General features: G+C 42.5%; 1 protein-coding gene across 1 annotated transcript in view; it reads left to right on the top strand.

The window, feature by feature from the left end:
* Window positions 1-25064, top strand: part of Fyb2 (FYN binding protein 2) — a 118955-nt gene that overhangs the window by 34256 nt on the left and 59635 nt on the right. Inside the window, exons 2-4 of the mRNA XM_029563464.1 lie at window positions 336-1086; window positions 3805-3957; window positions 5694-5727. Of these exons, the coding sequence (XP_029419324.1) occupies window positions 336-1086; window positions 3805-3957; window positions 5694-5727 (938 nt within the window). The remainder of the gene's footprint in view (window positions 1-335; window positions 1087-3804; window positions 3958-5693; window positions 5728-25064) is intronic.

Raw genomic sequence — 25064 nt, forward strand, 5'->3', positions numbered from 1 at the left:
CATAGTGAGTCCAGGACAGCGGGGGCTACAGGGAGACCCTGTCTCAAAAAGACCAAAAAAAAAAAAGTTTGCTTCAAAAGGTATTATCAGCAATTGTTAGTTCTGTCTGTAAGTATTCTGTGTGTGCTATGAGAACACCAAACATAGCTGAAGAGTTTAAAAGGGAGAATTGTTTCACCCCATCTCACGTAGACAGTAGCAACAACGGCTAACGTTGCTCAACTGGGAAGCAGTTGCAACACATCAGCCATTAGAGACATGCATAGTGAAGCCAACTGATTGTGCTGGCTATTTTCCCAGATTAACTAACACTTCTGTTCCCCTTTGTGCTTCAGGAAGGAGTAAAAAACTTCAAGGAGCTTCGAGCCAAATTTCAAAAGTTCGATGCCTCACCTCTTCCAGGACCTATTAAATTTCCAGCTGGTGTTTCTCGAAGGGGTGACCCAGCATGCACGCAGTCAACTCAGATTTTGCCCAATGGGAAGTACTTTTCATCTAACCACAATCAGCCACTGTTGTATTGTTCCAATGGGAAGTCCCAGACTATTGAAACCCAGAAAATGAACTTGGCCCAGAGAAATAAAATTCAGAAGAGTTCAAGTTCCCCAGGACCTCCACCAGAAAAATCTGCTGTATATCCTGCAAGATATACTCAGGAAGCTTCTGTGCTGTTGGACGTGAAAGGGTCAAGAAAGGAGACATCCGATGAGGAGAAAGGGATGGCAGCTGGCAGCTTTAGACACAAGCTCTGGAACTGGGAGAAAGTTTCATCTCAAACACGTGAGATGTCCCCAGCTCTACTCCTTGCCAAATCTGAGAATAAGACCGTTCATCTGAAAGGGCAGAAAACCACAGGACTTACTCAGGAAAAAACAAAGAAAAATCTGGAAACAACAGGAGTCCAGACCCTTCTTCCACAGAAACATTTGATGGACCAGAAAAAGTCATCTGTGGCCTCTGAGGACATCCCCTCCCCACTTCCTCAGCATGGCAGAAAGAGCAAAGGAAATCCTGGCCCAGATAGGAGCCGGGGAAGTAGTCCCTGCCAGCCTGTTTATGAGTGTGAGGTTACCAGCGCCATCGCAGGTAAGAAACTGAATCCCTGTGGGACTGGGGGAGAGGCCATTGTGGTTTTTGCATTTCAAGCCTGCTGAGTTAGAATGATCGTAGACATGATCTGAGCAATGGAGACAAAACATGGCCATGGCAGGCTTATCTGATAAGTGGTAGCCTCAAGTCTGGGCACAGGGCTCAACCTAGAATTGTATTGCAAGATGACTTGGGCAAACAAATTTAAATTCTATCTCTACCTATTGCAATCCACATAAACATAGGTGATCTACAAACTTCTTAGACCCTGGTCTGCTCTTTTACAGCCTTCTTGGTTGTAAACATAGCACCATCCTCCCCTTCATTTTTCAGGCCAGAAACCTAGGGATGCTCCAATCTTCTGTCTTCCTTACTCTTTGCTTTGAATCCATCCATCAGGTAGTTCTGGTTATAGCATCAAAGTATGTGTGGAACCCCTCAACCTCTGTCTCTGTCAGTCACTCTTGCTCCTCCCCCAGTCGTCTGCCTGGGCCATCTCCAGCTTGCCTGTCTGCTTCCACTTTCCTACCCCTTTGTTTTCTGTTCTCCTCCCTGCAGGCAGAGTGAGCCTCTCTAAACTAGCACAGATCAGAGCCAATCTCTCAGCTTCTCCCAGTCTGCTCAGGCATCTAACAATGCCTCGTGTGATATGGTGGTTACCTACCTCTTTTTCCTCATTTGTTAATTCATTGTCTGATTAGTCCTTAGATATAACAAGCTGCTTCTATCCCAGGTCTTTGCTCCAATCAGTCCTTCTGCTTGGAAGACTCTTCTGCCAGGTCTATGAAGTTCTGCTGATCTCTTCCTCTTTCAAAGTCTATTCCTATATCCCCTGCTCTGAGTGGACCATGTTAGTCATTCTGTCTAAAATAATTATGATATTCCTGTTACCTGTGCCCTCTTAGGCTGTTTTGGTTTTCTTCATGTCACTTACCCCTACACAGTACATTGTTATACATCTGTTTACCTCCATGAGTTGTAAATTGTTAAGAAGATAAAGATTGTCTTCCTTACCATCATACCCCCAAAAGAACAGAGCCAGATTAATGAAATCCTCAAAATATATTTATTGAGTGACTAATTGGATGTGTTGATGAATGCGTCACTTATTTGCAACCCTACAGGACTTCTCTTTGTACTTAGAATAGACCCTAAAGTACTTACAGCCTTCATGGCCTTGCATGCTGGACCTTGTAGTCTCTAGCTTTTCCACTCCTCTCCCTTCCCCTAGATTACCAGCTTACCAAATAGACCTCAGGTGCTCTCTGTTTATTTGTTGCTTTTTATCATTTGTCTCTTCTTATTATAATAAAATTTCTTAAAGGCAGGACTATGCTTTTTTCTGTTCTTAGTTCTAGCCCAGATCTTACAACAATGACCAAAAAACAGTAAATAGTTACTGAAAAGGGGATAGAAAACCAAGATAGATGGTAAGAAAAGTGTATGGGAGAAAGCAAGGAAAATGGGCTGCTTATCGGGGGAAACTGAGGACAGAGTTAAATGAGATAACACTGTACACTTAGCACGAGGCCTGGAAAAATGAAGACTCTGATTAGTAAGTGGTACTTCATTTTCACTATGCGTTCTCCCTAGGTTGATGAAGACTAGACGTTCTGACATTTGAACTGACTGATCATTAAAGCCTAAGAGGAGAATTTGGTGTTGAGGTTCTAGGGCTGTGGCTCATGCTGGAAGGGATGTTCTGAGAGAACAGCACAGGGAACACTCCAGACACACTTGTGAAACCCTGTCTACTTCTTTAGTTTTAGAATAGCTTGCCTGTAGAGTCAACTACTGTATTATGTAAATGGTATCCCAGTTATATAAAATTTTGTGTTCCTTTCAGTATAATAGGTGCATATGATTTTCATATATAGCAATAGAATTCCTATTGGAATTGTGCTCATGAGTACAGAAGGCAGAAAATGTGTACTATTGAGACTATAGGAAATCCCAAGGTATCAAACTCATAGATTCCAGGAACCATGAAATCAGCTTTGAAGCGAGAGCCCTGGAAGTCAGGGATCAGACTTACTCCTCTTTATAACGTCTTACTCTTTGCTTACCCATACTTGAGGAGTCCTTTCAGCGAGTAATCGCAGTCTCTCCCCTTCGACATAGACCCCCGTGCACAGTGTTTGGAGAGCAGTGATGCTGAATCCCCAGAGGAACCACAGATCAGCTTCTCTGATGCACCATGACATGGGCACAACAGTATTACAATACAATACAAACACTAGAGAGTACAAATTGCAGAGTGGTTCATTCTGGTCTTGATTCTAGGAGAAATCAAGAAGTTTTTAAGAGAGGGAACAGCATTCCATAGCCAGGAAGGATATGAAAACGTCATGGAGACAGGAGAGCCTTTGAAGGCTTTAAAAAACAACTGTAGAACACTGAGAAGCCAGTGGTGTGAGTGGAAGATGAGTATCCTGAAGGTTGGAGAGGTAGGACGGTGCCATGTGTTGAGAGAAGGATCTGGAAACATGAGCCCACATTGTACTGAAATGGCAGACGACAGAGTGAGTGGGTCATATTGTGACTCTGTTGCAGCTGCAGGATGGTGATGTGAGCAGGTCTATTTAAATCAGTTTTCTCACTACTGGTTGGAGAATAATCAGAAGGGAGGGAGACCGAGGCAAGAAAACCAGTCAATTTTACTGAACAAATGACAAAAGGTAATAACAAACTGCATGCTTCCCTATCTGTGCTCAGAACAGAAGCAGCATCCCCAGCTCCCCAAAACAAAGCCCCTGCCTTCCATTGAGACCCTCGGCCTGCCTCCCCCAAAGCCTTTGAAGCCCCCAGCCGTGAACCTACAGGCCTTCCACAGGCAACCAGCCACTATTGCCAAGACCCCAAAAGAAGGTAAGAGAATGCACAGAGCCCACATGCACCAGCTGGAGTCAGGGTCAAGTTCTGGTGCCCTATGCCCCCTCCCTCCCTCTCTACCCAACTCTCAGGTAACAAGGCCGCTCACTGCTTTTCCAAGAGACCGGGCATCTACCATGCTATCATGCCATATATCTATGGCAGCGGACCCATGAAATGACACATGTGCTAGAATTGACCCCATATCACTGCTGGGGCAGCCCATTTCCCCTGAGAGCCCTGTATTGCATCACCAGGAAACTGTCCAAGAGGAAGAAAATGAGAAGTCTCTGAGCAAGGAGGCAGCAAACTTTTTTGGTTGCTGCAAAATCTCTGTTGTGAACACAGTCAATGCAGGAGCAGGAGGAAGAAGGGAAGGGAGGAAGTCAGTGTGACTTCAACCTGAAACACCTTGGAGTCCTCTCAGGCCCTGTGAGCTACATCCTTTGGTCCTGTGCAGGGCATGAAACTTCCCGGGAAGCCATTTTTCTGTATTCTTTTGTCTTTTTAAAGGAATACTTCTGGTCCTTTTTGTTCTCATTCCAACTACATCTTCCTGACTTTGTAAACACTTTTACTTGCATTTACTGTAATGAAACATGAGGGGAATACACACACACACACACACACACACACACACACACATGCACGCACGCACGCACACACACACACGCACACACGCACACACACACACACGCACACACACACACACGCACGCACGCACGCACACACACACACACACGCACACTTTGGGGTAATGCACAGTGCTGTGCTAACTAACGTTTATTTTACTGTGGCCATCAGCACCGGCACTTTGGGGTAATGACAGTGCTGTGCTAACTAACGTTTATTTTACTGTGGCCATCAGCACCGGCAGATGGTATGTCAACATAGCTAATACAGTCTTGGATTGTTCATTTGTCTGCTTTGGGCAAACTCACAGCTGAATTTCTCTCAAACTGGCGCCTGCATCAGAATCACCTAAAGGACTTGTTAGGACTCATTCCTAGAGCTTCTCATACAGTTGGTCTGGGAAGGAGCCTGAGAATTTGCCAAGTAACTGGGTGCTAGCCCAGGGGCCACAAGTTGAGAACTGGCACTACAAGTCATCCCCAGCATTATCCTAAAAGAAAATTCTGCATGCAGAGCCAAAGCTTTTATAAGTCTATTTTGGTGACGAGAGCATCTCCGTATTAGAGAAGGCTAAGTGTGATTTTCATAAATATTAGTAACTCAGACCTCAAACTATCTCCCTGAAAGGGTAGACAGTTGTCAGAGGGCATAGAACAAAACACCAAATCTCTTACAATAGACAGGCTTTGTAGAGCTCAGTTCTTTTCTGGTAGCTGTTTTAAGTTTGAGCACAGGCATCACTGAGACTCTTTTTCTTATTCTGTGAAATGGGAGCAGTGATACTCTAATCACATGAAATAATTGGGTAATGTCCAGAAAGCAGTTAAACCATGTTTGACCCATCAGTGCATGCTCAGTAAACCTGAGTGTTATTTGGACCACACATTGAACATTTCTCCTCTCTGCCAGGCTCTGTGGTAGAAACAAGCAATTACGAGGTGGAACCTACAGAGGTCCCCACTTAAACGGCATCATGAAGTAGTGGGTACGCGCTGCAGTTTAGGGGTTGGTGGGCCTCCGGGTACCAGGGCAGAAACTTCACTCACCTTAACCAGGCAGCTGCCAACACTTCCGTTTCACTTTGTCTCTTGCTCTTGCAGTGTCTGTGAAGACGGGTCACCTGTCTCTAGGCAGGTGAGTACATGTTCCTCTCCCAGTTTCGGTGTTTGAAGTGAAAGATGGAATAAAATACACTTAATGATTGTGATGATATGAAAATAATCCTCCGAAGTACTTGGTACTTTTTAATTGCACAAATGGATTTAGTAAATTGAAACATTGGCCTTAATAGTTATAAACCAAATGAGAGGTTAAAGAATGTTCTGGGCAGTTGTGGTATTAGGAGTTGGAAATGGGTTAAACGATGCTCTATTTCTGGCAGTTTCCTTCTCAGGGTTTTGCCATGGAAGGGTCAATCCATTAATTCAGTCAACCGAAAAGCATCCCTTGAGCCCTTTGAAGCGGCATGCAGTGAGTTACCGCAGGCATCAAGCTGCCTCGTTTCTGTAGGTTTGCACCTCTGGGGAGCTCTGGGGCTGGCGGGGGAGGCTACGGAGGCACTGCTGGGGTTTCATTCACAGCCCTAGGTGTACGGGTCCAGGAACTGTCTCACTTGCTGACCCGTGATGCCAACCCAGAGAGGCCCAGACTATTTCCACTATGCCTCACTTCCCTCACAAAAGTGTTCTTCTTGGCAAGAATAGACTTGGGAGACGAAGCAAGCTAAAACAAATAACCATATTAGTTTTTAATTCTCCCCATCTTCAGACTTCATTCACAGCCCTAGGTGTACGGGTCCAGGAACTGTTTCACTTGCTGACCCATGATGCCAACCCAGAGAGGCCCAGACTATTTCCACTATGCCTCACTTCCCTCACAAAAGTGTTCTTCTTGGCAAGAATAGACTTGGGAGACGAAGCAAGCTAAAACAAATAACCATATTAGTTTTTAATTCTCCCCATCTTCAGAGAGTGGAGTGTGTTAAGTTTGCAATAGAGGAAGCACACGATTCAGAGGTTGCGTCAGTGAGAGAGCAGTCACCTTTGCTGGGGAGGGACCTGGAAGTTTTTGAAGTATCATCCATTGCTACATTAATAATACTTAGCAAAAACAAAACTTCAGTAACACGAGTCCTTGGGAAGAGCTGATCTGGGCTAGGGTCCTCTGGACTTGCTCACATGTTTGCAAACAGTCTAGGTAACCTTACTGATAGTCACTAAAGTTGCTCACTAAAGTTGTCTGAGGGTCATCCTGAAGTTAGCTGATCTAGAATTGCCCTGAGGCTGGGATGATTGGACACTTAGACTTGTCACTGTCTGTGACAGAAGATAAACAAGTCAAGCCCAATAGCTTAAGTACTGATGCTTTTCCAGCCTTTACCATATTATGTTTACTGATATTCAGCTGCTGAAAACACCTCATGGCCAAATCCAGAGTCAGACTGGAAAGACTGTCTGTAGGCTCACACACTCTGGATGAGGATTGAGGGAAGGAGCGTAAATAGTGATTAATCCAATCAATCCATCATTGCAAAGGAAATGAAATGGTGTTTAAGGTGAATGTGTGCTGAGTGGCATGGGAAGAAGTTCTAAAGGCAGAAAGCAGAAGGTGTGAAATAACCTGCCTGTTCGTGGGACAAGAGAGTTACATAGAGTCAGAATGTAAACAACACAGAAATGGTAGAGTAGACGGGAGCATCGTGGAACATCTTGTACTCCGAGGGGTAGCTGAAGGGTCCTGTTCAATCAGGCTCCAGCTGTGTCATGCTTGACACAATTCATGTGTTCTAGGAATTCCTAGTTTAGTGTCTGTTTGAATGAGCTGAGTGACAGCACTGGTGGGTCAGTGGACCTGTATTCTGCATGTGCTTATGTGAAAGGGAAAATAATATGGATGGCCCTGGCAGTGGCTCACACTAGCCGTTCAGTGAGCACAGGCCCAGAATGACAGCTGAGGTGGCAGGGCACCTCTGTGGTACTCTAAGTTGGTCTATTCTTGTGGCTTTCATTCTGTGAACATCTCAAAATGAATGTGACTATACTAGGCATCTTGGCTCTAAATGAAAACTTCTTCTCTGGGACTTTAACCACAGGAACGGCAAGCCAGTTCAAGCTGAAGGCTGTGAGGGGCCTGTTGAGAAATAGTAGTTGGTTTCCCAAGTGGTACAATTTTCCACCGGATTTATAAAGGCAGTTTTGAGTACTCTGTCCTGTCACACTGACTTTATAACACAACTTCCACCCGAAATGAGGCTGTTATATATGAATTATGGTATGGGCTTCAGTACCATAAGGGTGAAAGGCAGAGGAGGTAAAGAGGGAACACAGTAATACTCAGAGGTGGCTTCCTGGAAGATGAAGTACTTTGAGCTCATCCTGCACAATAAACAGGAATTAGGTTTATATATTTGTCCCCTTTCATAAGACAGTAAGATAGATATGGGCAGGGTATTGCTCTTGGGAAGAGCCACATCTCTAACTTGTAGTTGGTAGATGGATGGATGGTGCAGTGGACAATCAGTATGATGGAGATAAAGCTAGGTGTAGTGGTGCACGTTTGTAATCCCCGCAGTAAGAAGGCCAAGGCAGAACTGCATAGATTCAAAGACAACTTGGGCTACGAAGTGGGACTCTGTCTCAAAAAAAATTGAACAACTAACAAGAAAAATAAAACCAAGAAAGAGATGGAATGTGATTAAATGTGGGGCGATACTAATAACGAGGAAGAAATAGACATTGTGGAAAAATAATAGATACATTTGGACTATAAAACACAGTCAGCTATGTGTACCCATGGGTTCTGATCTATAGATTCACGTTGACTTTGGATCAGAAGCCATTTTCTTGTCCTTATTCTATAAACCATATCGTGTAACAACTATTTACACAGCACTTACATCACATTAGGATGTAGGTAAGCCAGAGATGATTTAAGTATGTGGAAGGAGATATGTAAGTTATCTAAAGATTAAGCCATTTTCTATAAGCAACTTGGGCATCTGTAGCTTTTGGTGTTTGCAAGGAGTTCTAGGAGCTATTCTTCACAGATATTGGGGGTCAATTACATATTAAATACCACGTTAAGGAGTTTGGATTTTGTCTTGTCATTAACAGGACAGGTTTTAGCTTGAATCGTAACTGCCATGATACTCAATAGCCTTAGATACAATTTCCATGGAAACTGGTGCTTATTTGGGAAGAACATCTCCTTTGCTCATGATACTAACCTCCAATATAGATATTAGATTTAGACACGGAATGTGTAATATCATGGCTGGAAAGGGACCTGGTAATTATCTACGGAAGCCAGGCTGTGGAGCATAAAGTTAATGAAAGCCCAGGTCTTGAATCTAAGCACTACCATTTAACATTTGCAACACAGAGCATGCCCTAACCTCAGAAAACCTGTTTCTATTTTGGTGAAACAGTGAAATGAGATGAGAATTGTTTAGTACTTGTACTGCCTGGCACCTAGAAAGCAGATTACTTAGCTATTTTATAACTGTCCACCAAGGATAAGAATCCATGCAAGACCTTTGTCTCCAAACACCTATAGATGGATAATTCAGTACCTAGAATATACAGTACCTGTTTTCTTTTTGTTAGGTCAGATTTTTAATTCATTTACCACATTTCTTGAGTATATATCATATACTGAACATTCTTATATACATTAATAATTGGCCTATATTTGAAGTAGACAAAGTATCCTACATGCATCTGTCTATACACACAGAATGTTCAAGTTAGGCTGGGGGTAGGGCTTGACCTCCATAACCACAAGTCTCAACCATTCATCCTGAGCTCTTAGGCACGGTAGACATGACATTTAACCCTTCTTTTCCTGACAGTGCTTAAAATGTGGAACGACTATTTTCTCTCAGTGAAAACGCTTCTTGTTTTCAACCTTTATTCACAGGTCTTTGTTCTAGCTGTATTTTCATGGACACACATTTTAACCATCTTGTTAAGAACGCAGTACACCTTGAGTGGCCATCTTTCACTGCTGGACTTCCTCCTGCTCTCTATAAAATCAGAGAAACAACACTGTATAACAGAACAAGTACACTTCTGGAGCCAGATTAATAGGAGGTCAAATCCTTCCTCTGCACTTGAAAGAAGTCACTTAACACATCAGAGTTTTGATATGTACATCTGCAAAATTGACACACAATAGTATTTTGTCCACTGTGTTGTTGTAGAGACCAGTGTATAAAGCAGCAGCACAGAGAAGATGCTCATTGAGTCTTACCTTCTTCTTCAACTCCATCTGTCTTATCTCCGAAATGTGACTAATCTCAGTAGCTCCCAGCAGTGACCTAGCTCTTTGGAGGCTATTTCTTCTCATCACTCTTTCAATGCAAACCAAACTGGCCAGCCATCCCTCTTGAATCAGCAGTCACAGTTTATGTGAACAAAGTAGGTTGGTCCCAGGATAACAGTTAACTTTAGGTCTCTGTCAGTGCTTAGCAGAGTTGGCTAATGTTTTATTCATGAGCTATAAATATGGCTTCTTTCCCATTAAAAAGTAGCAGTGAGAAGTCCTGACTCAGGGAATGTCTGACTCAGTTGAGAAGGAAGGGAGAGGCCATTTAGTCCAAAAGAAGAGATGTTGTCCATACCCAGAGGAGGCTTCTAGGGTGAGGTCAGAAAGGCCTACCATTTTCTCACTTGAATCTTTAATTAATGTTACTCTGTGTGTGTGTGTGTGTGTGTGTGTGTGTGTCTTTCTGTCTGTCATCGTGTGTGTGTTTGTGTGTGTGTGTGTGTGTGTGTCTGTCTGTCTGTCTGTATTTTAGACTCTTTTCACTATGCAGACCATGCTGGCCTTGAACTTAACCCTCTTGCTCAAGAACTTTTTTATATCTCTGTTGTCACAAGTTTTTTAATGCTCATGTCAGTCTATTTCAAATCATCTGGCTGGCCTCTGTCTTACCTGGCACTTTGGAACATACTTTTGTATTTATGTTTTAGATATGCCTACCCCTATGTACAGTGGAAACACAAAAGCCTTCTAGGACTGGGAAAGTCATGTGACTGGTCTAGAACACTTTGCCCTAGGAACAGGGAGTAATGGTTGGTTCTGGGGAAACAGGAGTGAATCAAGCAAGTGAAATATTGACAATGTACTGTAACCAAACAAATGCATTCGTAGTCCTTATCTGAACAGTAGTAACTGCTTTAGAGAAAACTTAAGAGTACTAACATAATTGTTGGGAACTGGGAGTACTTGAAATTTAGAATGGTTAAGAAAGGTCTCTCTTAGGTGATGACATTTGACTTGACACCCAAATAGGATCCTGTCCAGTTATAGGAAGGTCGAAGAGAAAAACTTTCCAGGAAAGGAAATAGCTGTGCAAGGTCTCAAAGGGGAACATCTTCAACATTTTTAAAGAACCCGACAGGAGGGAATCCTGACTGCAGCCAGTGTGCGAGGGGATGGTGCAGGAGACTCTCATGGTCGTGGGATGAATTTGGCGTTTGCTGTCAATGCACTAAGAAGCCGTAGGAGGATTTCAAGCTGAGGAGTGTTGTGAGTTGATGTTTGTTTTGTAGGGATCGCTCCTAATGCTCTATAAATAATGAATTCAGAGAGAAAGCAGGAAGGTGCCTAGGAATTCATTAAAACCACAGCAACAAAAATGGCAACACTCATAATGTCTATTCTAAATACTTCACCTGTATGAGTTCGTTCCTATAAGAGATAGATGCTATCCCACTTCATAGATGAGGAAACTGAGTCATAGAGAAGTTAAATAAGCTAACCTGGACCAGGTGGTTGAAATAAGATAAAAAAAGAAATTCATTGGTTCTGGGTCTTTACCAATGTCTGGATCAGTTGTGGGGAGTAAAGATGGAGGAAAGAGGGATACAGGACTACTTCTGTGTTATCTTTTTGTTTCCCTCATTGTTGGTGTTACACAGGTCAGGCACCGGCCATGCAATTTCCGCACAAGGCAAGAATGATTCTTCCTGCAGTTGCTTGGATTGTTTCTACTTTGTAGCAAGAGTAACAAAAAGCATGTAGCTGTGCCTTTGTGTGTGTGAGGCAGAATGGCTCAAGACCAGGTTTACAAATCATTTACAGTCTCTTTCTTGAGAGGCTGCACTGCAGATACTCAGGATGATGCATTCTCCTGAGTGACCAACAGCAAAGGAGGCTGCTCAGGTCCTGCCCTAAGATTTGGGTGTGGGGTGGTGTGGAGCACCTGGATACCCCAACTTGTTCAACTGAATTGCTTGGAGGATGGGGAAGAGAAAGAATGAGGAGAAAGAACTTTTTTTTTTTTTTGGTCTTTTTTTGAGACAGGGTCTCCCAGTAGCCCCAGCTGGTCTGGAACTCACTATGTAGACCAGTCTGGCCTTGAACTCATAGAGATCCACCTGCCTCTGCCTCCCGAGGGCTGGGACTAAAGACGGGCGCCACCACACCCTGCAGAAAGAACTTTTTAAAGTCTGTGCTCTGTAGAGTTTTCAATCCAGAACATTCAGGTGGCTTTGGTTTTAAGCCACTTCAAAAATGTCTTCATATCCTTTTAAATTGGACTTTGGGAGGCATAACATGGCCACTGGATGTCCTCCTTTTCACAAGGACAGCAGAGTCAGGAGCAATGCATGTTCTAACAATGCTTTTCTTCTTTCATGTGTTCAAAATTCCTCCTTTGGAAAGTCCACCCATAGCTTCTATTTATTACTTCCCATTGACAAAGCCTTGTACCGTACACTTACGTCCATGCCCTCATTTCCAGCCACAGTCACCTGGGAACGAAGTGATCTCTGGCTTGGAGAGTCAGGTCAAGTGATTCAGTATGATGCAACTGAATCAGGAGTGCCCAGGTCTGCCCCGATCAGTGTGGCTCCAGAGCACAGCCATGGAGGATCCCTGTGGCTCTTCTTCATGGCAGAAGAAAGCAAGGATGAATACCTGGGGCCCACTCTTACGCTGCTACTCAGCATTTCATTTTATGTCTGCAAAGAGAGCTACACGAATAGATCTGGCCAGGGCAGAACTAAGATATGTAAGGGTTTGGAGTCCTGCCTTATCTTTTATCCTCAGTGGTGTTCAGGTGATGTTAGCTCATTGGTTACTTTTCTATTGCTGTGATAAAACACCATGACCCAGACAACTTAGAGAAGGAAGAGTTTATTTGAGCTTATGGTTCCAGAGGAATAAGAGTCCATAGGGGCATGGCAGGAGGCAGCCAGAGCAGAAAGCTGAGAAATCACATCTTCACCTTCAAGCTGTGCACAGGAAGCAGAGATCAAACCTGGAAGTAGGGCGAGCTATGAACTCCCCAGGGAGTGATCCCTGGCAGCTAGGCCACACCTCCTAAAGGTTCTATGACCTCCCCATACAGTACCACCAACTAACCAAGGGTTCACATACTTGAGCCTGTGGAGGGAACTTCTCATTCAAACCATGGCAGTTATGAGGAAAAGAGGCAACTTGCAGCCTAGTTTTGCAAATAGGTCTAGTCACTAAGGTTGACCAGAAGCTAGTTTTTAAATACAGACACATAAAAAATAAATAAATATAAAATAAAATAAAATAAATATTGGCACATGCCATGCAAGGCATTACTTAGTCTTGTGATAGTTATTGGACTAATTTTAGGACCATCTTAAGAGGTCAGTATTAACTGCCCTGTTTCACAGATGAGAAACTGAGGGATAGTCATGTTCCTTGACTTGCCCTGAAGTAATAGACGCTGCAGAGCTTCTTCAGGCTATGAAATTAGGACGTTATTAAAGATTTTCAGCTGCACTGGACTAGCTCAGAACTTTTCCACCACAGAGGGTTTGGAAAGGTTTTTAGTATACTGCAAACTATGAAGGAAAAAAAAAGATCAGGGGCTGGAGAGATGTCTCAGTGCTTAAGAGCACTGACTGCTCTTACAGAGGACCTGGGTTTGATTCCCAGCACCCACATGGTGGTTAACAACCATCTGTATCTCCAGTTCCAGGGGATCTGATGCCTTCTTCTGACCTCCACCAGCATTGCATGACATGGGAGCACTTACACACATGCAAGAGTGTATACTCATACACATAAATTTTTTTAAAAAATGGTTACCTGTGCTTTTAATTTCTATTTTCCCAGGACCTATCATGCAGGGATCAAGAATAATTATTTAATGACTAAGTGGTGAACCAGTGGAATGGCAGATAAATTGAAAGGAAAATGATTAGATGTACTAAGTGATATATCTTCCATTAACTTTTAGGCAAATAAAGACAGGCTCTGCTATGTGTATCTCTTGCATTGATTGGCATATCTCATATCACCTTCCAATGTTCAAGCTAATGAATGGGACAAGCTAAGGTCTTCATTTCCTGATGGAAGCCATATAAACATGGGGCTCACATGGAACCTTTCCTCCTCTGCCTCAGTCTAGAGTCCAGCTCCAAGTGGCATTGCCAAAATATTTGCCTTTATTGTTTCAGTTTTCAGGAACAGGGAGGCCTGTTCCTCTCTTCCCTCTTCTTTTGTGGACTTATTGCTCTGTGAATTAAATTCACTGTTAAATTAAACATTAAGCATTTAGTACACATTTTGAATTTATAACAGTAACTTAAAAATCTGAAACTCGGCCAGGCATGGTGATGCACGCCTTTAATCCCAGCACTCAGGAGACAGAGGCAAGTGGATTTCTGTGAATTCAAGGCCAGCTGGTCTACATAGTGCATTCTAGTCCAGCTGGGGCTACAGGATGACCCTGTCTAAAAAAAAAAAGTCATAAAATAATTTCGAGATTATGACCATGACAACTGGGCATAAAGCAGAGTATTATGGTATACAGGCAAAGGCGGGAACTAGAGAAAGGGGATCCTTGTTAAAGGATACAAGGTGAGACCTAGTGTGGACAGGAGCTGGCCACACAGAACCATTCTAGTGTTGGGAGTAGGCCTTAAAAATTCAAAAGGTTAGTAGCAAACGTGGCATCCTTTCAAAGCAGAAAGCAATCCCACGTGATTAAAGCTCAGCAAGTAAAGTAGGAGAATGTCAGGAGAGCACCCTGCAGAGGTTCACAGGAAAAAGGTGAAGTGAGGGGTTTAAAGTTTGTGTATGTGTGCGTGTGTGTGTGTGTGTGTGTGTGCATATCTGTGTATGCAGGTGTGTATGTGGAGGCCAGAGGTTGACACTGGGTGTCTTCTTCATTTTCGTCCTTACATTTTTTTGGAGACAGGGTTACTCTTTGAACATGAAGCTCACCATTCGGCTAGAGTGGCTGGCCAGCAAACTCCAGGGACACTCCCGTCTCTGCCTCCACGGTGCTGGAATTTCTAGGCATGTGCCACTCTGCCTGGGTTTTTATTTGGGTGCTGGGGATCTAAACTCAGATCTTCAAGCTCATGCAACAAGCACCTTACAGAATGAGCCATATCCCAGGTCTCCTAAATTTGTCTTATTACTGCTACTATTTTATTATAAACTATAAGAGGCCTTTAGATAGTCTTAGGAACATGAAAAGTGCAAATTGTATTGTCATTGTAGCTGCTGTGTTGAGTAGCTTATGTAAGGGCCAGAGAGAATGGCACCTAATCAGTTTTTAAAGAAAAGGGAGTTTGAGAAAAGGACATTGGTAATTAGAATATTGCAGACAGAGGAGTCCCATGTCCAAAAGTACAGATGCATGGAAAGGGCTGCAGGACATGACTAAAAGAAGCAGGAGGACTTGCATGGGCAGGGCTGCTTCACGTAACTGTTTTTTAATAAATGTCTGCTGAATAGTAGACTTAGACACCATTGCACTGAGATTCAATCACATCCTCTCTATATTTGTCTTTATTTTTTCTGGCTACATTACACATTATAAATAAGGAGAGGGAGAAAGTCTAAAATGTCTCTCCTGAGACATAGTTCCATGGCATTGTGGCACAAGCTGACTTTGAACTCAAGATCCTCCTCCTTTAAACTGTGTGCTGAGTTTGTAGGCATATGCCACCATGTCCCAAATCAATCTGGATTTCTTTCTTAGGCTGAGATGACTTTGTGGATAAAGCTCTTCCTGTACTAGAGTGAGGGCCAGAGTTTGGATCCCCAGAACCCACATAAAAGCCAGGTGCAATAGCAGGCATCGATGATCCCAGCACTCACATGGCAGGATGGAAGGCAGAGATGGAAGAATTCCTGGAGGCTTGTGGGCCAGCTAGCCTGGCACATGTAGCAGTGAACAAGGACCCTGCCTCAAACAAGATGAGAGGAAAGGACCAACCCAACATGTTCCTCTAACCTCCGTGGTACATGCATGCCCACACTTACAAACATGAACACGTACACACACACACACGAACACATTCGTAGTTATTTCTTTCTAGTTGTGTGATTAAAGTTTAGGTGAAATGACAATGATACTTAAAAATGAGAAGATCAACTTGTGTGTTATAAGGAACAAAAGCATAGATTTTGAAGTCAGATAGCTTTGGACTCCACATTCTAGCAATGTCAGGTTAGAAAAGTTTTGTATTCTGAGACTTCCATTTCCTCACATGGGAACTAGAGAACTCACATCCTACCTTGTGAGCAGTGAGATAAATATTCTACAGTTCTGCCAAGTGGAGTCACAGTGTGCAAGCAATTACTACACAGCGGCAATCGGTGGCTGATTTAAAGCAGCACGGTCTGTTCCACTAAGGTCTCACACCTCAGGCAGGCAATGGCCAGTCAGGAGGCTGGCTCCTCACTGAAGCTTCACCAGCTCAGGGGTGGCCTTGCAGCCCTCCCTCTCTCTAAGATATCTGGCACAGCTCAACACTGTGCAAACACTGAAATGTGGAGTGTGGGTGTTTTCAAATTTACCTGAGTGATCAGCACCAGGCTTACAGCCCTTCATTGTGCTCCATGTTACTGAAGCTACCACTGGTTTATGAAGAGTCTGCTTTGGTACTACAGGGGACAAGACAAAGTTTTTTCAAAAAGTCACTCCCAGATCACCACTGGATCCACTGGTCCCATCTAATGACAGGTTAAGTCATATTTCATGGATGATAATGTCAGGCATGAGGAGAATAATAGCTTGCCTGTCAAGTGTTCCCTATACAGATGACAGATAGAAGACTCTACTTGTCAGACAGTTTGATCAGCCTCAAAACATTTTGAAAAATATCCTTTAAAACCCCCTCAAAAGCTCCTGCTCATAAGCCATGTCATCATCTTGTGCTGTGTTATTTCTATTCACCAATTTCCCCTTGCTTCTAGAGTGGCGTGTAGTATGGAGGAAGTCCAATGAATTAGTCTGGTGTCTACAGCACTCAGATCTGCCATGCAGTAGCAGCACTTTGACGGCCAAGCTACTGAGCAACTCCAAGCCTCAGGGTCTTCATCTGTACAGTGCCTCACAGTGCACTGAGAGCGTTAAACTAGGGAGCACTTATAAAACTTACACAATATAAGCCAGGCGTGGTGGCGCATGCCTTTAATCCCAGCACTTGGGAGGCAGAGGCAGGCAGATCTCTGTGAGTTCAAGGCCAGCCTGGTCTACATAGTGAGTTCCAGGACAGCTGGGGCTACAGGGAGACCCTGTCTCAAAAAGATTTAAAAAAAAACCCCAAAACAAACAAACAAATAAACAAAAACTTACACAATATAGTTTGTTCCAAAAATGAATAAGAACCAGGTGGAGTGGCTCGTGCCTGGAGTCCCAGCTACTCAGGAGGCTGAAGCAGGAAGATTGTTTGAGTCTAGGAATCTGAGACCAGCTAGTCTTAAAAAGAAAGTGAATAACAGGCTGGGCTTGGTAGTGCACACTTTTAATTTCAGCACTCAGGAGGCAGATGCAGGTGGATCTCTGAGTTTGAGGACAGCCGAGTTTACAGAGTGAGTTCCAAGTCTACATGGCGAGAGCCTGACTCAAAACAAAAGAAAACAAAACAACAAAACCAAACATGAGTATGACATAACTGAGAATCGTAGAGCTTCTCTGCTTTTACATTTGCAGCAGACATACCATACTTTTTTATGGCTTTGGATAGTACTTTGTTCAGTCCCTTGGGACCGTCTTTGCCATATGCCCTGCTGATGTCCTCCTCTGATGGCTTCTTCTGAGACGGCAGCTACTCATGCTGTGCTTGACTTCACCTCATGCATGCTCTGTAAAAGGGCACTAGAGTTGTGCTCATGAGCCCAGACCCTGGAGCCAAATGCTTGCCTCCTGTGTGTGGCTGTACCTCTTACTACTCCAGGAAATTCAATTATGCCTCAGTTTCCCCATCTGCACAGAGGAAGAATGATAGTATCTATTTCATAATAGCAAATGAATTGATACATGTAATTAGAACAGTGCCTGGCATACAGTAAGTAATCAATAATGATTAGCTATTGTGTACATGTCCTTTTTATGACTGCCATCCAAGGTTTGATAACCTAACCTCATGGCTAATCGCATTAATTTTGAAACTTAGACCGGAGGAAATGGCACATTTTGTGAGATTATCTAGCACTTTAATAACATTTACTTGGTCATCATACTTTTGTGATCTTTTGTGGAAAGAATTGGGCTATAAATACATAAATGAAACAAAAGCATCTAGCGCCCAGGGCTGAGAGATGCTCTATTTGTTATTGTAGAAACCATAATGCAATTAGTTGGGCGATGCTACCAGCTAAGTTATGTGTCTGTGCATACACATATATATGTGTATACAAACACAAAATAGATGCAAAGATTTATATATATGCATATACGTATATGTTTGCGTATGTGTTCTGTAAAAATGGTCTAATGGGAGAGCTCGCAGTGATAGCAGAAATTGAAGTCCGTGTGGAAGGAGTAGAAAGTATGTGAGGAGCTGGTGGCCGCAGCGGCAGGAGGAGGCAGGCTCTCTCTGTGCAGTGCTGCGCTGAAGAAGTGTATTTCACACCATCCCAGCCTCATAAAGAGCATATAAAGGGATAAGCACACTTGAGTCAGACTACCTATCCAAGGTCACAGCCGAGTAGAGCGGATATGACCCACAATTGTTTCCAAAGTCTCTGCCTCTCTGTGACCATTTGCTTTATTGTTCTGTTGACTGTTCACCTTTAACCATTATTTACTATGCTCAAGGAAAAGGTTCTCTTGGGTTATGAAAGAAAAAAACTCCCCTTGATCATACATTTTTGTGAATCTGGTACCAATGACATTTTAAGGTTCATCTTAGCTTGCCTGGCTTTTTATTTTTATTTATTGGTATGTGTGTGTGTGTGTGTGTGTGTGTGTGTGTGTGTGTATGTGTGTATGCATGGGTGGTTGCCATGGCATGCATGTGGAGGTCAGAGGACTACTTGGGGAACTTGTTTCTCTCCTTCCACTGTGGGTTCTAGAGATCGAACTAAGATGTTCAGGCTTGCACAGCGAGGTCTTTTACCCACTGTGCCCTCTTGCTAGTGGTCCTGGATACCAGTTTTTAAGGTTTAATCTATTTAACTCAAGAGAGAGATTTCTTAGGGTGAAGGACTGTGGGGAGAGTGGCTTTGTGAGAAGCGTTTATTGGAAGTAGGAATTTTCCAAGTTTGGGACTTTGGGTAGATGTGAGGTCAGAGGGTCTCACATTCCTTTGGGAAGACTGTCACAGAGGGCAACCGCTAGGTAAGCTACTCATGTTCCTCTTGTCTGTCCTCAAAGCACACGTCCTAAAGAAGCCAAACGTGGTTGAATGTGTCCCCCTCCACTTCTTGCAGTGGAACTTCTTATCTTGCCACCATTATAAGCACCACACAGATGAAAACAGGAAAGGAAATTCACTGGCGGCCATTTTCCACGTGGTATCACTGTTACTCCCACACCAAGTACCCATAGTGACCCCATAAAGAAATGAAGATTCTAAGGCCCTAAATGTTTGCCCAAGACCATAAAGCCACCAAAAAATTAATCTAAGTGGTAAACCTTCAAGAAATACGAGTTATTAGTGTGATTAATGATCCCAATATGTGAGCATGAAGCAGATCCACTGAATGAGCCGTGGAAACTCTTCTATGGAGGGCACAGCCACACATGGAGACTGGCAGATTTTTCTCCAAAAGACAGCAGGGCTTATGTTGAGCATCGCAGAGCAGTGGCCCAGAAAGAGACAGAGTGAGTGGAACCAACCTCAACAGGTCCCTTGCCCATGTTTTAACCAGAGAGCTTACTTGTTCAAACTTTTATTTTAAAGCTAAAATTCTAAGGGTCCAAACAAAATTTGGAAGGTTCTAGTTTTGTAAGCCATCTTTTACATTTTCATTGCAGGCAAGGAGCTATTGTTGCTTCTTAGAAAAGCAGATAGAGACTGGCGAGATGACTCAGTGGTTAAGAGCACTGATTGATCTTGCAGAGGATCCAGGTTGGATTCCCATCACCCACATGGTGGCTAACAACTGTCCTTAACTTCAGTTCCAGGGGATCTGATGCCTTCTCCTGGCCTCTGCAGGCACTGCATGACACAGGTGCACTTACATATATGCAGGCAATACACATACACATAAAATAAAAATAATAAAATCTTTTTAAGAAAAGATAACCATTATGAAAGTATCATTAAGAAACATCAAAGTTGGGCTGGAGAGATGACTCAGTGGTTAAGAACACTGGTTGTTCTTGCAGAAGACCCAGGTTTGAATCCAAGCACCCACATGGCAGCTAACAACTGTCTGTAACTCCAGTTCCAGGGGATCCAACAGCCTCTTCTGTCCTCCACGGGCATTGCATGACATGGGTGCACTTACCTACATGCAGGCAATACATGTATACAGATAAAATAAAAAAAATAAGATATTTAAAAAAGAAACATCAAAGCTTTGTGATATAGTAGTTAAATTACAAGAGATTTTCTATAAGAAAGTATGAAATTCTGTGTCTATAATATAAACATTCCAAAACACAGACCTCAAAACATCTTTTAAAAATATAGTAATTTTACCAATCTATTATTAGCATGCTTTTGTTGCGGGACTGTATGCAGAGGGCAAATACTTCATTGACTATCCACAGTACGCTTTTTTTTTTTTTAGGGATGTCATTTCTTATAATGTTATTATATCCTATTATTTATACTTCTATCATCTATTATTTTGCATGAGTATTTTTTTTTTCTTACAGTACGCTTTTAAAGTACATTTAACTATTGGTATTTTGCAGAGTGGAAAATGGAAGCTTAAGGTATTTATCAGTACTTTGTAACTAGACATGCAAAAGAGCTAAGATTCCAATTCACATCTGTCTGAACTCACACTGCAGCTCTGGCTGTTGCTCTGTGCTGCCTCCCGATGACTCTATGCTTCTAAGACATTTTCATAAACGTGGAAATAAACTGAAATCAGTTACTTCTTCCTTGCAATCCAAGTCCTTTATATTGATTCATACTGTATAAAATTGAGAAGGCTCTCAGATCTGGCTTCAATGTACTGGAAAGAAGATAAAGACATTCTTAGACAACATATAAGGAAGCTTAAGTACACCTACACTATCTTCTTTCTAATGTTAGTTCTGTGAAACATTCTTTTTAATTGATATGAAAGATGCCACCCCATCCCTTTTTTCAAGGAAAATAGTTGGAATCCTTTATAATCATCTGGAGCCAGATATTTATTCATTTCTGACAAAATTTATACAAGAAATTGATTAAACATCCCCTTTCCCTTCTTCCACAAACTGTTTCTTATTAACAGAGTTAATTTGCCATGGATCTGATGAGGTCATTAGGCCATTAGACCATGAGACATCGTGCATAGCCTAGAATTTAATGACGTTGCTCTCAATTATTTCGTGCAGGAGAGATGAACAAAAAAACGTGAAAGAAAAAGTTACCGAAGCATTGAATTTATAATTTTTCTTTTTCAACCAAACAAATTATTCCTATACCTTTAAAAATATTGCAGAGAAGATGCAAATAAAAAATAGAAAGTAAGCTGGAAAGACGGCTTAGCAGTTAAGAGCACTTGCTGCTGTTCTAGGCTTCGGTTCCCAGCACACATGTCCATCGGTTCCCAACAAGCTGTAACTCCAGCTCCAGGGGATGCAACACGGTCTTCCAGCCTCCACGGATGCACCCCCCACACACAGAGACATGCAAAAATCCATATAAGTAAAAATAAAATAAATCTTATTTTTTTGAAAAGTAAAAATCAAATATAAAAATAGTTGAAAGGAGGCAAAGAGTGGATAGAATGTGTTTGTGCCGTAGTAATGCATGGGAAACACAGGAAGAGGGAAGACCCTCCTTTTCATTTTCTGTGACAACATACAGGTGGGGACTGGGGAGAGTTCCAAAGAGGGAAGACATCTGTGTGGAAGGGTTGGGGCAGCTGTTCTTCAAGACTCTCCACTTCGATCTGATGGAGCCTTCTTTGAGCCACTCCACGATTCACTTTCTTCATCCTACGGCCAACACCTACCAAGAGGTCAGAAGTGAGCCACACAGTGTTTTCTTGTACGGAAACTGGGATCTCATATATTTTTTAAATAGGATTTTAAATATTTGTATAAATGGCAGGTTACTCTCCCTTCAGTCTTTGTTTTTTATTTTATTCGTGTGTGCGTGTGTGTGTGTGTGTGTGTGTGTGTGTGTGTTTTGCCTGCATGTGTATAAATGTCCTACATTCATGAAATGCCTTTGGAGGTCAGAACAGAGCATCAGATTCCCTGAAACTGGAGCACAGATGGTTGTTAGTCTCCATGTGGGTGCTGAGAATCAAACCGTGGTCCTCTGCAAGAGCAGCCAGCACTCTTAACCACTGAGCATCTCTCCAGCCCCCATCGGCCCTTAGTTTTGGACAAAGCTGTTTTCTATGTGGATGTAGGGAAGTCTAGTTTATGAATTTTAGTTGCTCTATTGGATGCCATCAAATGAGCAAGTCACAGTTTGCCTGTGTGTTCCTTGCTGAAGAGTTAAGCTGTTATAAATTTTCCCGTGAAACGGTGCTGCAGTAATCCTCCTCTCAGATTTTGAGGTGAAAAAAGTAAGTTTTTCAAAGTCTTTTACTTAGAAATAGAACTGCTAAATGATAGTAAATAAATAACTTCAGTGTTATAAGACATTAACAAATTATCCTCCAAACTGACTGTGTTGGTCTTCCCTAAACAGTACAAAATATTTTGTCTCTCTCTTTTCTCACCGAATGAGGTATCATTTTCAAACTGGGATTCCTGCTAATATGATGGAGGTGAACTCAGTTCTTCTCACTTTCATTTCTCTGTATACTGTGAGTTTAAGAACTTAATTTTCTGTGCTGTTCCGTTTTGCTTTGCTGTACTGATGGTACTCTTAACGTGCGCTTTTTTGTTCTCGTTAAAACAGTGACTAATTGGAGTGATGCATTTTCTGATGTAGAGCCATCCTGGTATTCTTGGAATAGATTCTGTAGTTTTGAGGTACTTTTCATACTGACTAATTCATTATTCTGGGATTTCATAGAGAGAACTAAGCCGGATCTCTTTGAGACTGAACTATATTTTCTTCATTTGCCAACCTTTATATGAAAATTATACTATTCTCTTAAAATGAGTAATTTTCCCTCCCTCTGTTCTCTGAAACTGTCTTTTGAAACTTGCTAATAAACATCTTTTGGTAGAGGACAAGAAGAGAGTTGGTGTGAATGGAGAGGTGGTAGAGGGGAGGTTTGTCCAGCACCACCGAGTTACATTCCTCAGTGAATGATGGGCCTCTGAAGTTCTTCTTTTGTCCTTCCTCCCTCAGTGTGATGTCATAGTTCTATGAAAATTTCTAGTTTTCAGAGCTGGAGAGATGGCTCAGCAGTTAAGAGCACTGACTGCTCTTGCAGAGGACCTGGGTTTGATTCCCAGCACCCATGTGGCGGCTGTGAACCATCCTTAACTCTAGTTCCAGGAGAATCTAAGCCCTCTTCTGACCTCCGCGGCATTGGACGGCACGGGTGCACTCACATACATGCAGGCAATACACTCATACACATAAAATAAGAGCAATAAATAAAGGATTTTTAAAAAAGAAAATTTCTACTTTTCTCTTAAGCTTCACATTTATTTACAGAGGAATGCCCTATGTAGCCTAGGCTGGTCTTCCACACCCTGATTCTCCTGCCTTCACTTCTCGAGTCAAACACCACATGTCCAGCTTATTGTTTTAATTCTGTCTTCTCCAAAAGAGTCATTTTATTTCAGTTTATTTCAGTTTATTAGGCTCACCGATATTTTCATTAATCTTTCCCCACCGTTATCCCTTCCCCACACTTCAATGGGCTATAAAGTTAAAATTATTTAGGAGTAAGTGTATAAACAGTACATGAATGAGATAAAAGAAGCAGCCAGGGAAAGGGAAAAAGCACGGGAAGGGTCAGGTTAAGTAAATAAAAGAAACAGAGCAATGGAGAAAATATCATGGAAGGAAAAAAGAATAAGCACAAGATTAGAAAAATATTAAAGAAAAAATCTCAATAACGGGAAAGTTTGAAAGCAAAGTGATATAAATGGAAAAAGAAAAAAGTAAAACATGACCCTAAAGAACTCGGTATGTCAAAATCAAAATATTACTAAAAGTATAGTAGAGAGACGGGGATGCGGGTCAAAAAATAAAAGCAGCCCCTGGGCAGGCAGATGCAGGCCTGCATCCAGGGTCACTGAGCCTCCTGGCACCTGGTCCCAGGGGCCTAGTGGCAGGTACAACCAAGAGGTGCTTGTGACCACCCCTCAATGCCCGGCCCTGCTGCACCGATCTTGCCAGGGGCTGGGTGACCATTTCACTGTGCACCCCTGTGGCCACCATCATGTAGGTGACAAGCAGGGCACAGGCAAGAAAGGACTTGGCAATTAAGAAAGAAATGGCTGAAAAGCCATGATGGCAGTGGGATTACTCTCAGCAAAACAGAATTCCCAGTAAGGTGTCTCATCACTGGATCCTCCTGGTCAGGGAGGAAGATGTGAAGACTGCAACTATTAAAAGAAAGAAAGAAAGAAAGAAAGAAAGAAAGAAAGAAAGAAAGAAAGAAAGAAAGAAAGAAAGAAGAAAGAAAGAAGAAAGAAAGAGAGAGAGAGAGAGAGAGAAAGGAAGAAAGGAAGGAAGGAAGGAAGAAAGGAAGAAAGAAAGAAAGAAAGAGAGAGAGAGAGAGAAAGGAAGGAAGGAAGGAAGGAAGGAAGAAAGGAAGAAAGGAAGAAAGAAAGAAAGAGAGAGAGAGAAAGGAAGGAAGGAAGAAAGGAAGAAAGGAAGAAAGGAAGAAAGAAAGAAAGAAAGAAGAAAGAAAGAGAGAGAGAGAGAGAAAGGAAGGAAGGAAGAAAGGAAGAAAGGAAGAAAGAAAGAAAGAAAGAAAGAAAGAAAGAAAGAGAGAGAGAGAGAGAGAGAAAGGAAGGAAGGAAGGAAGAAAGGAAGAAAGAAAGAAAGAAAGAAAGAGAGAAAGAAAGAAAGAAAGAAAAAAGAAAGAAAGAAAGAAAGAGAGAAAGGAAGGAAGGAAGGAAGAAAGGAAGAAAGGAAGAAAGGAAGAAAGGAAGAAAGAAAGAAAGAAACCCACCAGAACCTTGAACATGAAAAACAGCAACAACAAAAACA

The sequence above is a fragment of the Nannospalax galili genome, unplaced genomic scaffold (assembly GCF_000622305.1).
Source record: "Nannospalax galili isolate Female #2095 unplaced genomic scaffold, S.galili_v1.0 scaffold356, whole genome shotgun sequence".
NCBI lineage: Eukaryota > Metazoa > Chordata > Mammalia > Rodentia > Spalacidae > Nannospalax > Nannospalax galili.